Genomic DNA, 12,758 nt, shown 5'->3' with positions numbered 1-12,758 from the left:
AGTCTTCCATTCTTCTGTCCAGTGTCTTTGTTCTGCTCCTAGTCTTTCCTCTGGCTCTGAATTGGTGAACCATGCTGACTCCACTTTATGTAGATACTTATTCTTGAAAAGAATGCTCATTCAGTCTCTTCCATCTATCTGCCCCCCAACAACCCCCAGAAAAAGGCAAAAATTTAAGTGCAGTCTTCACATTTTTTAGAACATTTTATTTTTTTATTTTTTTCCCTTCATATGAGGATTATTCCCTCTACGTGGCTTTGAAAATGAGAGTCTGGGCAATATAGTTAATTAATACTTGACTGCAAATATTTTATTAATTGATTTAATTATCTTTTAAAATTTAGCTTCTAGCTCTAATGAGAAATCTGTGTTGATTGTAAGGTTTGGAGGGAGGGGGTGGATGTGGTGGGATTTTAGGTTTTTATGCCAGCTCTAAGATATGCTAGTCTTTGTTTAGCAGAGAGAAAGGTACCATTTAACTAATTAACCATATTGTTATCTGACTTTTTTTAGATAACTGTGTTTCCTCCTTTCCTCAGCATCCTGAGGTATAGTTTAGTTGTTTCTCAGAAAATAGAAGATAGTTAATTGTGTTTAAATTGTTGAGTCATGAATGTTTTTCTAGGTGACAGCTAGTAATGATTAGGAGAAAACACATAAAATCCAGATTCCAGTAGTGGCAGATTTTTTTCTGAAGGCAGTTTAGTTAACAAGAATTTAACTAGTGTTTAATTTTTGGCTTCACCCAGTTATAGTGTAGCTAATTGGCACTCTGCATACCTGTCTGTGCTTTCACCTCCATATGACAGTGTTCACTACTGGCCCTTAGCTGTTTGTGTAGTCACTTGTTCAGGGCTGCATAACTAAACCCATCCAGAAAAGCTGAATTTTCAACTTGCTGCTTTAATGAGAAGGTGAGCAGCAGGTCTGTGATTTACTTTGATGAAAGTAAAGATTTGTTTGTACTATTCATTCCCTTTAAAAAATGTTTCTTAACTTTATTCAAATCTTTTTTGATTTTGCATTTTTATCTCCATGAATGACCACTTTTAGCACTAGATTTTGTTCAAAATACTGATGTGGAACAAGAAGCCTCTTAATTATTTTAAAGATTTTAATCAAATTGTCCAATTTATTTTAAATCAACCAAAGAGAGTATTTACAGGTAGAAGCCTCATTTTATGCCTGTTACAAGCCCCCAGTCTACAGGTACCTCAGCTATTTCCAGTCTGATTTGACTTTAGTTCTCTGAACCACTCCTTCAAAGGAAATATTGTGAGAGAGTTAGGAAGCAATCAATGAACAGCCTTATTCTGTGTAAATAATTAAACAGTTGCATCTAAAAGCAGACATTGCATTAATACAAAATTTGTTTATAATTGTGTGTAGAGGACAGCAGCAGTGTTGGAGCCCTGCTGCTAAACTTGTCCCTAATGATACAGAAAATTGCTATTTTAGTTGTAAGAGAGGGAAGAATCACTGGTACACAAATATTTTCAGTTTACGAGGTTGGAGAAGATGGTGAATGTTCTTTTTTTTTTTCCAAATATGTCTGCTTACTCCTTGCTTAGAGATGTCCCTGTATACCTTACCCACTCATGTGTTCATCTGTCCTAATTGTGTAAGCCACCCTACTTTCCATTTTCAACACAAAAACTAAGATTACATTTAAAAAAAATAAAACACCATTGGGGCTAACAATTCAAGTGCTTTCTTATCCAGTCATGCTGATTTTTTATAGCCTTCTTTGGTATTTTATAATTTGTTTTTTTTCTATTTAGACTTTAAAATGCCTGGGTTTATAATTGTTACAGCCTTCATACAGTTAATATTTGTGCTAGACTGGATGAATAGTTCTATTGCTTGGTTTTAATAGATTGCAAGCATGCACACAGCACATGGGCTGTTTTCATAAATGATGCATTAATTGTTGTATTGTATTTTTTAATTCTGTGGTTTTTTTATACATCTGATTCTTTCCCACTCACCAAAACATTTCAGAATAATATGTCCTGGATTCTCCCTGCATTATCAAAATTTGATTAATAATGATCTCCTCCATTTCCAATAGATCTTGTTTGAAAAGTGCAACAAAATTGTAAAAGGCATCTGAAGTTTTGGGCTTCTGCTAGGATGAAATTATTATTGGAAGCCTATCTTCATATTAATTTTTAATCTTTTACTAACATTATCTTCCATATGAAGATTAAAGCCAAAATTAAGTATGGTTTCAGTTTCACAAAGGTTTTCTTAATCTTAGTTTCAGAGTGTTCTGGAATTCTACTGGAAAATATTATTTTCTGTACTGTGCTGAGTTAACTGCAGGGCAGTGTCCCCAGATTCTTCTCCCTGTTAAGGCATGGCCAGCAGTGCATTTGTATGTGTCTTGAAAGTCTCCAAAATAGCTGGTGACTGTAATCCACCTAAAAACCACAGACCCCTGTTTGGCCCTTTTAAGCCTTGGAATGGGAATAGGCAGCTGGAGAGTGTTCTGCCAGCAAACAGCCAGTTAGAGTGGGAAAATGTTAAGGAACTCTGTGTGCATTCACTTACAGAAATGAGTGTAAGGCTGCAGGTAAGTGTATTAATGAAGTGTTCTGCATTTCCTGGGATTGCAGGATGGCTCCTTAGAGGGCTGTTCAAGGCCAGAACAGGACTCACCTATCTGACTTTAAGGCTCAGGATAGTTTTCAACCCAAACAGCCACTCCATTCTCTAAAATAAATCCAAGGTAGCTTGAAAGCAAGCTTTGAAGCAATGTAGGGAGAGTTTGAAGGGGCAGTTAAAAAACCCTACAAAGTAAAGTAGTGGAGCAAAGGGAAAGAAAACAGGAAGTAGCAAGGACTAAGTAGTAGTCTTCAGGAATTAGTTTCTATGTATCAGGCAAGAACAATGAGGTCTAGATGTCTTGCCTCAGAATCCTGAAAGTGGAAGGCAAGGACTGGAATTTGATTCAAAAAGTCTGAACAGGCTTGTTGGGAGAAAGGCACTGTAGTTGTGAGGGTGCCTGACAAATAAAGAGAACACCAGGAATGAACCTGGAGTTTGAAAGTCAGGGAATAAATCAGAGAGGGGGATTTGCTTAATGGCAGGATGAGAGGGAATGATATGATAGGTGTTATAACTTACAAGGGATGTTGAAAAAAAAGCAGGATTTGATGGTGCTTATTAGTAAACAAGAAATGGTAAAGTTCTCTAAGTTAAGTGGAAGAAGAGATACAGAGTGCTGGGGTTGTGAGCCTGTAGAAAAAGAAATGATGGAAGCTGAGAGATCTGAGGAGAGAAGATAATTTGATTTAGGAGAGAATAAATTGGAATAATTTCTTCCAAGAAAGGGATTGGCTGAGAAGCCACATGGAGAGGTAAGAATTAATAGTTAGAAATAGGACATAGGCTTACAAAGAGAGAGATTTAGAAATTGGTTGGAATTAAGGAAGTTGAAACTCTGGGCATTAACAATCTGACTAGGAGCACATATGTGGGCGATGCAGATACTTTCCATTCTGGTTTCTATAAATACTCTAACCTTATTTTAAGGTACTGTATTCCCATTTGTAGAAGGATGTGGATAAATTTCTCTATTCTAAATGGAAAATACAAACTCTGTCAATATTTGAAATAATATGTATTACTTTTAAGTTTCAAACTTTAACAACTAATTGTTGGTAATTCAGCAGTTCATAACATAATTAGTAAGAATAAAAACTATCTCAGAAAATAGCAATAGTTGCATATTTCTGATAACAGGACATATCCCAAAAATCAGTGAAGTGCAGTATCCAGAACACAGAGGGACTTGACAGATGCTGCCAAGACAATCTCTGACCTCTATGTCAGCCCAAAGGATTTAATAGTAAATACTGAGAGATTGCTCTTGTTCAGAGTGAGTTCTACTAAATAATAGTGATCTTCTATAAAAGCAAAACTGACTTTTCAATGCATTTGAAATTTTTAGGTTTTGTCAGAGAAACCCAGAAAAAATATCAGAGGGAAGATGTAAGGCAAAAGTTAAAAGAAATAAAAATAGAGTTACTCCCTGCTTAGAAATGATTGTTACAGGGTTTCTTTGTGAGGAAAAATAAGGGGGAGAACTGAAGATGAATTCAGGGCAGTGCATATTCTCTAAAATGAGTATTTCCTGAAAGTAAAGAAAAAAACAGAAACCAAAACAAGCAAACAGAACAACCAAAATGAGAAACTTGTAAGTATGCAAATACCAGTTCTGCTACAGAGGTTTCTTGGGTTTTGATTTAATTTAAAAAATATTTTTAAATTAGGTCCTAAAAAAAATAAATAAATTTGGGTTTCAACCAAAATAGTAGGACTTGTTAAAAGCAGTGCTCTCGATTCCACATGCAGGTAAGGGAAAAAATACTGAAAAATAGAAAGCACCTTCTAAAATTTTATATTTGAGGTTTGGAAATGCCTTAATTCTCTCCTAGAACAGATTGGTTTGAGTTAATGAGTTGGTTGAGAGGATTGGGGTATTTTTATGCAGTTGTCTGCCCTGAGAAATGCATACTGTAGCAACAATTCAGACAGACCACCTTCACAGTTCTTAATTTGTTAGGTGTAAGACATACCTGCAGTTGCATTAGAAAGGGGAGTAAGGATTTAATATATAAGGTGAGGGTTTTTTTAGCATAACAGCTTAAAGTAATTTGAGGTATCAGCAACTGAGAATTGAAAAAATAGTGATGTAAGCAAGCCCTATGTTGTTTTTCAATAGCAATAGACTAAATCCTCTTACTTCTTTTAATAGAGAATGTAGTATTTGACCTGGTAATTTTATGGAAAAATGTTGATTTATTCTTTTAGATTAATATTGCTGCATGTTTTTTATCAGGTGAAAAGCCATTTCGTTGTGATGAATGTGGTATGAGGTTTATTCAGAAGTATCACATGGAAAGGCACAAAAGAACTCACAGTGGAGAGAAGCCTTACCAGTGTGAATATTGTTTGCAGGTAAGATGACGTAGTGAAATCTTCTGTGATTTCTGTGAAAATACCAGTCAATTGCCCATTATTGCAGATGAGGCTTCCTCCATTTTATATAAATAAATATAGAATTAATGTTTTTTCTATCAAGGAGGGCTATCTTGCTGCACAGGTGGGGCAGAGTCACAGCTGGCTGTGCTTGATTTTATTGACTGTGCACTCTTGTTTGACTCTTCATTAGAAATCGGTAAAGTGCGTGAATCGCTGACTAAATTCATTTGAACGAGAGGTTTCTTTTCTTTCTGTTAACATATTTATTTTTGCAGAATAATAATCCTAACCACCACCATCATCTTTTGCAGTATTTCTCCAGGACCGATCGTGTGCTGAAACACAAACGTATGTGCCATGAGAACCGCGAGAAGAAACCCAACAGAAGTGCCACCAAAGTTGGCTTTTTGCCATCGGAGGAAGATTCTGGTTTCTCGACGCCTCTGAAAGACAGCTCCTTGCCAAAGAAGAAAAGGCAGAAAACAGAGAAAACAAAATCTGGGGATAAGGAAAGTTCAGATAAATCAGAACACAAGAAGGACAAAAATGACTATTTGCCTTTGTACTCTTCTAGTACTAAAGTAAAAGATGAATACATGGTAGCGGAATATGCTGTGGAGATGCCGCATTCTTCGGTCGGTGGATCGCACTTAGAGGAGGCAAATTCTGGAGAAATACACCCACCGAAGCTCGTTCTCAAGAAGGTCAACAAGAGGAGTCTAAAGCAGCCACTTGAGCAAAGTCAAACCATTTCACCTTTATCTACATATGAAGACAGCAAGGTTTCAAAGTATGCCTTCGATCTTGTGGATAAGCAAAGTTTACTGGACTCTGAAGGTAATGCTGACATTGATCAGGTCGACACATTACAGGAAGGGCCCAGTAAACCTGTACACAGCAGCACTAATTATGATGATGCAATGCAGTTTTTAAAGAAAAAGAGGTATCTGCAAGCAGCTAGTAACAACAGTCGAGAATATGCCTTGAATGTAAGTACCATAGCATCTCAACCTTCAGTAACGCAGGCAGCTGTGGCCAGTGTCATTGATGAAACTGCTACAGCCTCAATACTAGACACACAGGCACTGAATGTTGAAATTAAAGGTAACCATGACAAAAATGTCATTCCAGATGAGGTACTGCAAACTCTGTTAGATCATTATTCACACAAGGCTAATGGACAGCATGAGATCTCTTTCAGTGTGGCTGACACGGAAGTGACCTCCAGTATATCCATCAATTCCGCTGAAGTATCTGAGGTGACCCAGTCTGAGACGGTTGGAACAAGCTCTCAAGCTTCCTCATCAGATAAAGCTAGTATGTTACAAGAATATTCAAAGTTTTTACAACAAGCTTTGGACAGAACTAGCCAAAATGATGCCTATTTGAACAACTCGAGCCTTAATTTTGTGACTGATAACCAGACTCTTACAACCCAGCCAGCATTTCCTTCCATGGAGAAGGTCTACACATCTATACCTGTCAATAGCTTTCGGTCAGGCATGAACTCTCCATTAAGAACAACTCCAGACAAGTCTCACTTTGGACTAATGGTTGGTGATTCTCAGCACCCTTTTCCCTTTTCAGGTGATGAGGCAAATCATTCTTCTTCCTCCTCTACACAGGACTTCTTGGATCAAGTAACTTCTCAGAAGAAAGCAGAGGCACAGTCTGTTCATCAAGCATATCAAATTAGCTCCTTTGAGCAGCCCTTTAGAGCTCAGTACCATGGGGCAAGAGCTGGAATTTCCTCTCAGTTTAGCACTGCCAATGGACAGGTGAACCTTCGGGGACCAGGGACAAGTGCTGACTTCCCAGAATTTCCCTTGGTGAATGTAAATGATAGCAGAGCTGGGATGACTTCTTCACCTGATGCCACAACGGGCCAGACTTTTGGCTAAGAAGTCTTTGTAAATAATACTGGCACTTTAGAACACATTTGTCAAAAGGGGGTTGCTCTGTATAAGATGGAGTTCTGTACAGCTTTTAAGAGCGCTATGTTAAAACAAAAGTAAGCTGATATTAGCAAGACCAATAACTGCTTCTTTTTTTCTTTTTTTTCCTTTTTTTTTTTTTTTTAATTTGTTGTTAGCCATCAGTCATTGAACTGCCTGATGTTGGTGCCCCTATCAAAGGCAGTTTATTATTCACTTGTTTGAATCCAGAAAATATTTTACCTTCTATGAAATTTTAAAATAAACAAAATCCCCAGGTAAGACTTTCCCCCATGATTGTTTCCTTGCTGGTTTCCGTGTATGCTTTGGGAGGACAGTTTATTGTCTGATACTATTCACATTGTCATTTCTAAGCTTGTCAGCATAGTCATTGCTCTTCAGCAGGGAATCAACGTGTACTAAACACACAGAATAAACAAGTAAGTTTCAGAAGTCAAACAAAATATGGCTTTAAAAGAAAGCATTTTCTAGAAAAATCTTCAGTCTCTCCCAAAATAATTTTAGACCATGTGCCCTTTATTTCTGCTTTGCATTACCTTGAGTTGTGTTTGGAGGGAAAGAAAGTGAAATTTGATAGACTAACTCTACTATTTAAAAGTCTAATTAATTTAAAATACTTTAAACACTTTTTTAAGCAAAATGCCTAACTGCTAAAGCCTTTACTTCATTCCCGAAGTAATGTGTATTTCTTTGTACAGCTGAATCTAGATGTAACTTTTTAATGACTTTTTCATATGCAGAAACCAAGATTTTGAAGTTTTAGTTAAAAACTCTGTAGATGACATTCCCAATTGCAAAATGCTTACACAAACAGTGTATTCCAAGATTTAAAAGCCTAATTGTACCTTACCCTACATACTCATAACGATTAACATAGAGCACTTAGCCAACTTTATAGTTTTTGATTTCTCAAAAAATAAAACCATTTTTAGATGTTTAGGTTTGATACGGTTGCATCATTTTCATCTCATACAGCAGCTCCAGTAATTCTTTTCAATATACTTGAGATTGGGTATTTTTAGCTTCTGTAAAAACTGTTTTAATTCTCTGTCTAGAATTTTGACAATTTCAATTATTAAATTTATTGAAGTATCCCTGAAAGCTGAAGAAGTGGGCATTGAAATTCCCCATTTTTTAGTGTTTGCTTAGTAAAAGTCACTACAATTTTACCAACCTAAACTGGTGAATGATGCTAGTGAATGGAATTTCTTTTTCCAGCCTAGGAGAGTGATCAGAAGTTTTCATTGCATTTCACAGTATAAATAAACTGCAAAGTTTATCCCTGTACCATGAATATGTTTTTTTGAATAGTACTTTGTCTTGAAGTATACAGTATGGTACGATAAGTAGTTCTGTGTGCATTTTTAAGGTGGTAAGATTTGAATAGCCTAACTATTGTGTAGTTTAAGTTAACAAATTTCAGATTTTTGAACTGTATGTTCATTCTATTGCACCTTCCCTAAAGGGACACTGTCTGGTAGTTCAAGGCAGTTTAAGCCTCATGCAGGCTGATTAACCAGGGAAAAACACACACACACACACATACACACACACACACAGATAGGTGTGTATATGGTGGTTTTTTAAATAGGATTTCATCCAGGTTTTTACACCACTGTTGCTAGCTGGTGTCTCTCAGACAAAGCCATCAGGTAGGAGAAAAGGCTGCTTCTCAAGGGGCTAAATTATATCCTGTCTTTTAAAAAAAGGACTTCAGCATGACCTAGAACAGTTCCCACCTCTTACCAAAGCAGTAGCAATATTTTTCTGAATTTTGATTACCAGGAAACTGATCCCACTTTGTATTTTCCCTTATGGTAGCACTACTAGAGCACTAACTTTGCTTGGTACAGTTGAGGGAGAAAGGGCATTTATTATCCATAGCCTGCTTCTTCTATTGGCAAGAATACAGTTTATATAAACTAATTTCTTAATACTTTTGTATAAGAAAGCAGGCTTTTTTGATTTGTTGGCTCTGTGTGTAAAACAGTAAGGCATTTCAGCGTGCTATGACTTGCCAGTAATTTTGTCTGAATATTTGGCCACGACTTGAAAAGAGTGGGCATCAAGAGAGAAAAGTGAATTCCTTATGGATTATTAATGATACATGTAAAGAAATTTCTTTGAAAGAATATTTTTAAACTGATTCGTGGTCTCTCTGTTTTTATTCCTTTATGGTCAGTTTGTTTTTTTGACTTTCCATTCTGTGTTGCACAGAAATAACAAAAAGGGTCCCTATATCCCAGGAAACCACCTCTTGTAAGGCATACTTTGTTTTCAGTGTTCATTTCCATGACATCCTAGCTTGCAGTGCCTGAATAACACTGTGTTGGCACTTTTGTTCCTATGCCCTGATGTTGCAAGGAGATGGCAATTGTACTATTTGTTGAATATAGCAAGGAACAGAATTAAAAAAACAAAGGCTGGGTTATGACTGTGTTACTGCACTGCTGTGGGCCTATAGGGAGGTAAGAGGAATGAAGCCTCCTTCTCCCTAAGGGGTCTGACTCAGCTTTATTTTAAAAAGTTGCATTGACACCCTGGTGTGAGAAAGTGATTGAGGACTCTGAGAGAGTGGCTCTCCCATGCCATGGTCCCACTTGGGAGTCACTCCGGGCGGGTGTGAGGGAGCAGGTGCTGTACAGACTGAAGGAACTTGCTCTTCCCTGCAGCCAGATGGGGATCACCAGAGGAGCTGCTGTTCCTTGCATCACAGCTCATTCCCATGCCTGCTGCTGAGCCATTCCAGCTGCACTCTGTGCCTTAGGACAGGCTGTGAGGTCCCGTCCAAGCCACAGGGACTGCCCTGTAGGGCTCTCCCACGTGTACGAGTAAAGCAGTGGTGGGAGTAGTTGATCTGCTGATGCTTGAAGCTTTCTGCACTGGAGGAGTTAGCCAAATACACTGCTGTGATTTCCTGAGTACATCCCCTTTCATCCTGGAATAGGTGTTTATGTAGTTCTGGGAGGTTTAGCTCTGTAAAAAGCTCTTGCTTATTTAATGATGGCATTATTTAATAATGTTTTTCACTGCTCTTTTAATCTGCTGCAGATGCACACTCTTCATGTTGATCTGGTCATTTTTGTTAGTTTTCTGTGTATGTCTGGAAAAAAGCAGCTCTGTTCCTGTGCTGTCAGTATAAGGCTGGGGTGAGCATGGAGATTCCTCTGAGCTAACAGCAGACATTCTTACTGAAAGGTCAAGTGAGCACCAGATATGTGTGTGTGTGTAAGGTGGGAATTTTGGGGATATCTACTAGTGATAGCGCAATGATAATTTTGAAAAAGAGGAAATTGATGACATTTATTACCAAGCTCTCTCTCTCTCTCTCTCTCTCTCTCTCTCTACATATATATATATATATATATGTACAGAATACATATATATATATATATATATATACACATGCACTTATGAATAGGCCATATTTTGGTCCTAAATTACTTGACAGTGTCCCTTTTAGCATGAATCTTTTGATATGTTTTACCATTAATATAACAGACAATGAAGGAATCAGCTTGTAATGGTATACTAATAGGCATTTACATTTTCTTCATTTGATTTGAGAATGAATTAATCATAAATGACAAGTTTTGGGGAGAAGGATTAACCATGTGTATTACTGTATGTTGGTTTATGAATAACAGCATAAACAATTTAAATTGGATGATAAAAGAGCCATGTTTATGATCTTGTGTCTCCTAGTGTTGTCTTTAGGAAAATTGTGTTTCAAGAAGAAAATAGGACAAGAAAGTATTCATGTGAAATAACACTTGTATTATTTTTATATTGTACTTGTCAGTTTTTTTGGATGATGGGAGCTTTTCATTGTTAATTGAGAAGTACAGTAAAATCTTGCTAATTCGCTGACCTCTAAACAGAGCATCTGACAGGTTTCTACATCCCTCATGGTCCTTTCCCACCTCTCTGCAATGGTCTAAAAAGTACTGTAGCAAGGTCTCACACAATAATACTGTACTACTTCACCCAAGTATACTACAGCATCCATATTAGTATACTGGGAGGTAGAAGGAGTATTGAAAACTAAATTGCAATTGTCAAAATAAATGAACAAAGTACATTTTGTGATGTGACATCCTTGCTTTTTTTGCCTGCTTCTTCACTATTTTCAAAAATTGTAATTTGTAAAGGGTTTCTAAGGCATTGCTGCGAATTATTGGGGTTCTACTGTAACTTTTGGAGTTTATTCCAAAGTATTCATGTTCTCCTATGAAAACTTTCCAGCTGAACAGATACATTATATTCCATGCTCGATCAGAATATTTTTATAGTATTTGTATCATATGTAGTAACAATTTGAAATGAACCAGAATATTGGATGAATTCACTCTGAATTTTGCAGCCTTGGATTACATTATGTATGTATGTTTGCTAACTAAATTTTCTTGGCTTTGAGAGCTTTGATTTTTATTCCTTGTTTGCTTGTTTTAATACCATTACAAATCGCAGGGAAAATCCTAATACTCCTGGGAATCCTTTTGGAAATGTTAACAGGCAGAAATATGTTTATGCAGTCGGTACCAGTACACATGTGAACTTTCAAATTACATGGTTGGTACTGAAGCAAATGAATAATGTTGAGGTTTCCTAGAGTTAAATGTTTTACTAAAACGAAGCCTTGTAACTTTGAAAGTTCATTGGACTTAGGGTAATGCATGTTTATGTTAGGCATGTAATGCATTTAGCTGAAACTCACTTTGCAGAGGACAAGCACTAAGAAAGTATTACTGATAATGAAAAGACATGTCTTTAATTTGAAATTTAAACTTCTGTTCAAGTTCAATTTGCTTCGTGTCAGGGAAATAAATTTATAGTTGCTTTTGTTCTACTCAACATATAAAACCTTCTGTTTCCTTTTTAAAATTACATCTTTTGGTAGGAGACACAAACTGAGGCAAGCAAACATTTCTAAGAGTTGTTTCTTGCTTTCCTTAATCCAATGGATGGAAAGGTAATATTGTGTAAACAACATTATTTTATTTTTTTATGCAATATCATGCTGTAAATATGATTTATCAAATAAGGATGTACCTATGATTGAATCTTTGATTCTGCACAGCTAGAGTTTATATATAAATATAAATGTGTCTTGACAATCAAGGACTTATGTCAGTCTTCCTTTATGACGTTTCTTATTGTTATGCATTCCATTTGTTTGACTTGAGTATTTGTATTGTCTGTAAAGTATGTAATGTTTTTATAGCTTGTTTAAAAGCAAACAGAAAAGCCTGTAAATATGAACTGATCACAGTACTGCTCTGTTAGAAGGCATATGATGATGTACTGTTTGTAAGCAATAATACATGACAGTGCTAACTTGACGAGTAGCATAAGGATAAATTCCAAAAATACCTTTGGGAGTTAATAGCCTTGTTTGAGTTAATGAATATTCTTAATCATTTTTTTATAAATAAATTCAGATGTCCTCCTGCTGGAATATATAACATTGTTTACAGAGCACAATTTCAGTCACAGAGAGGACAGTGTTTAGATCTATGGCTTCGTCCCCTTTGAGTGAGAAGTGAATGGCTTGGCTGCACTCCTGCGAGACGAGGAAGACTGCTAAGGTTGAGTAGCTGTGTCTCTAAAGGATCAGAGATACTATTCTGCTTCTGTGCTGATTCCTGCCAGTTCCTCTACATAAATTTGGAGTCTTTAAGTCCTGATATTGAACTGATGAGACTTGGGCCACCCATAGAAAGGAATAGTTCTCTTCTTATTTGATATGCAGATAAACAGTGAACTTTTGAGTCACCTCTTCCTTTGAGTTGCATATTTTTTCAAATTATGAGC

At 36.6% G+C, this 12,758-nt stretch overlaps 1 protein-coding gene across 4 annotated transcripts in view; it reads left to right on the top strand.

Annotated features, from left to right (window-relative positions):
* The window catches only part of ZNF148 (zinc finger protein 148), a 37,237-nt gene extending 26,603 nt beyond the window's left edge, over nucleotides 1-10,634 (top strand). For all 4 annotated transcript variants that reach the window (XM_079310829.1, XM_079310827.1, XM_079310830.1 and 1 more), the window contains 2 exons: nucleotides 4,847-4,965; nucleotides 5,301-10,634. In XM_079310829.1, the coding sequence (XP_079166955.1) occupies nucleotides 4,847-4,965; nucleotides 5,301-6,890 (1,709 nt within the window). In that variant the 3' untranslated portion in view covers nucleotides 6,891-10,634. The remainder of the gene's footprint in view (nucleotides 1-4,846; nucleotides 4,966-5,300) is intronic.
* The last annotated feature ends 2,124 nt before the right edge of the window (nucleotides 10,635-12,758 follow it).

The sequence above is a fragment of the Erithacus rubecula genome, assembly GCF_903797595.1.
Source record: "Erithacus rubecula genome assembly, chromosome: 8".
Taxonomy (NCBI): Eukaryota; Metazoa; Chordata; class Aves; order Passeriformes; family Muscicapidae; genus Erithacus; species Erithacus rubecula.
This window is presented reverse-complemented; position numbering and strand designations above follow the sequence as displayed.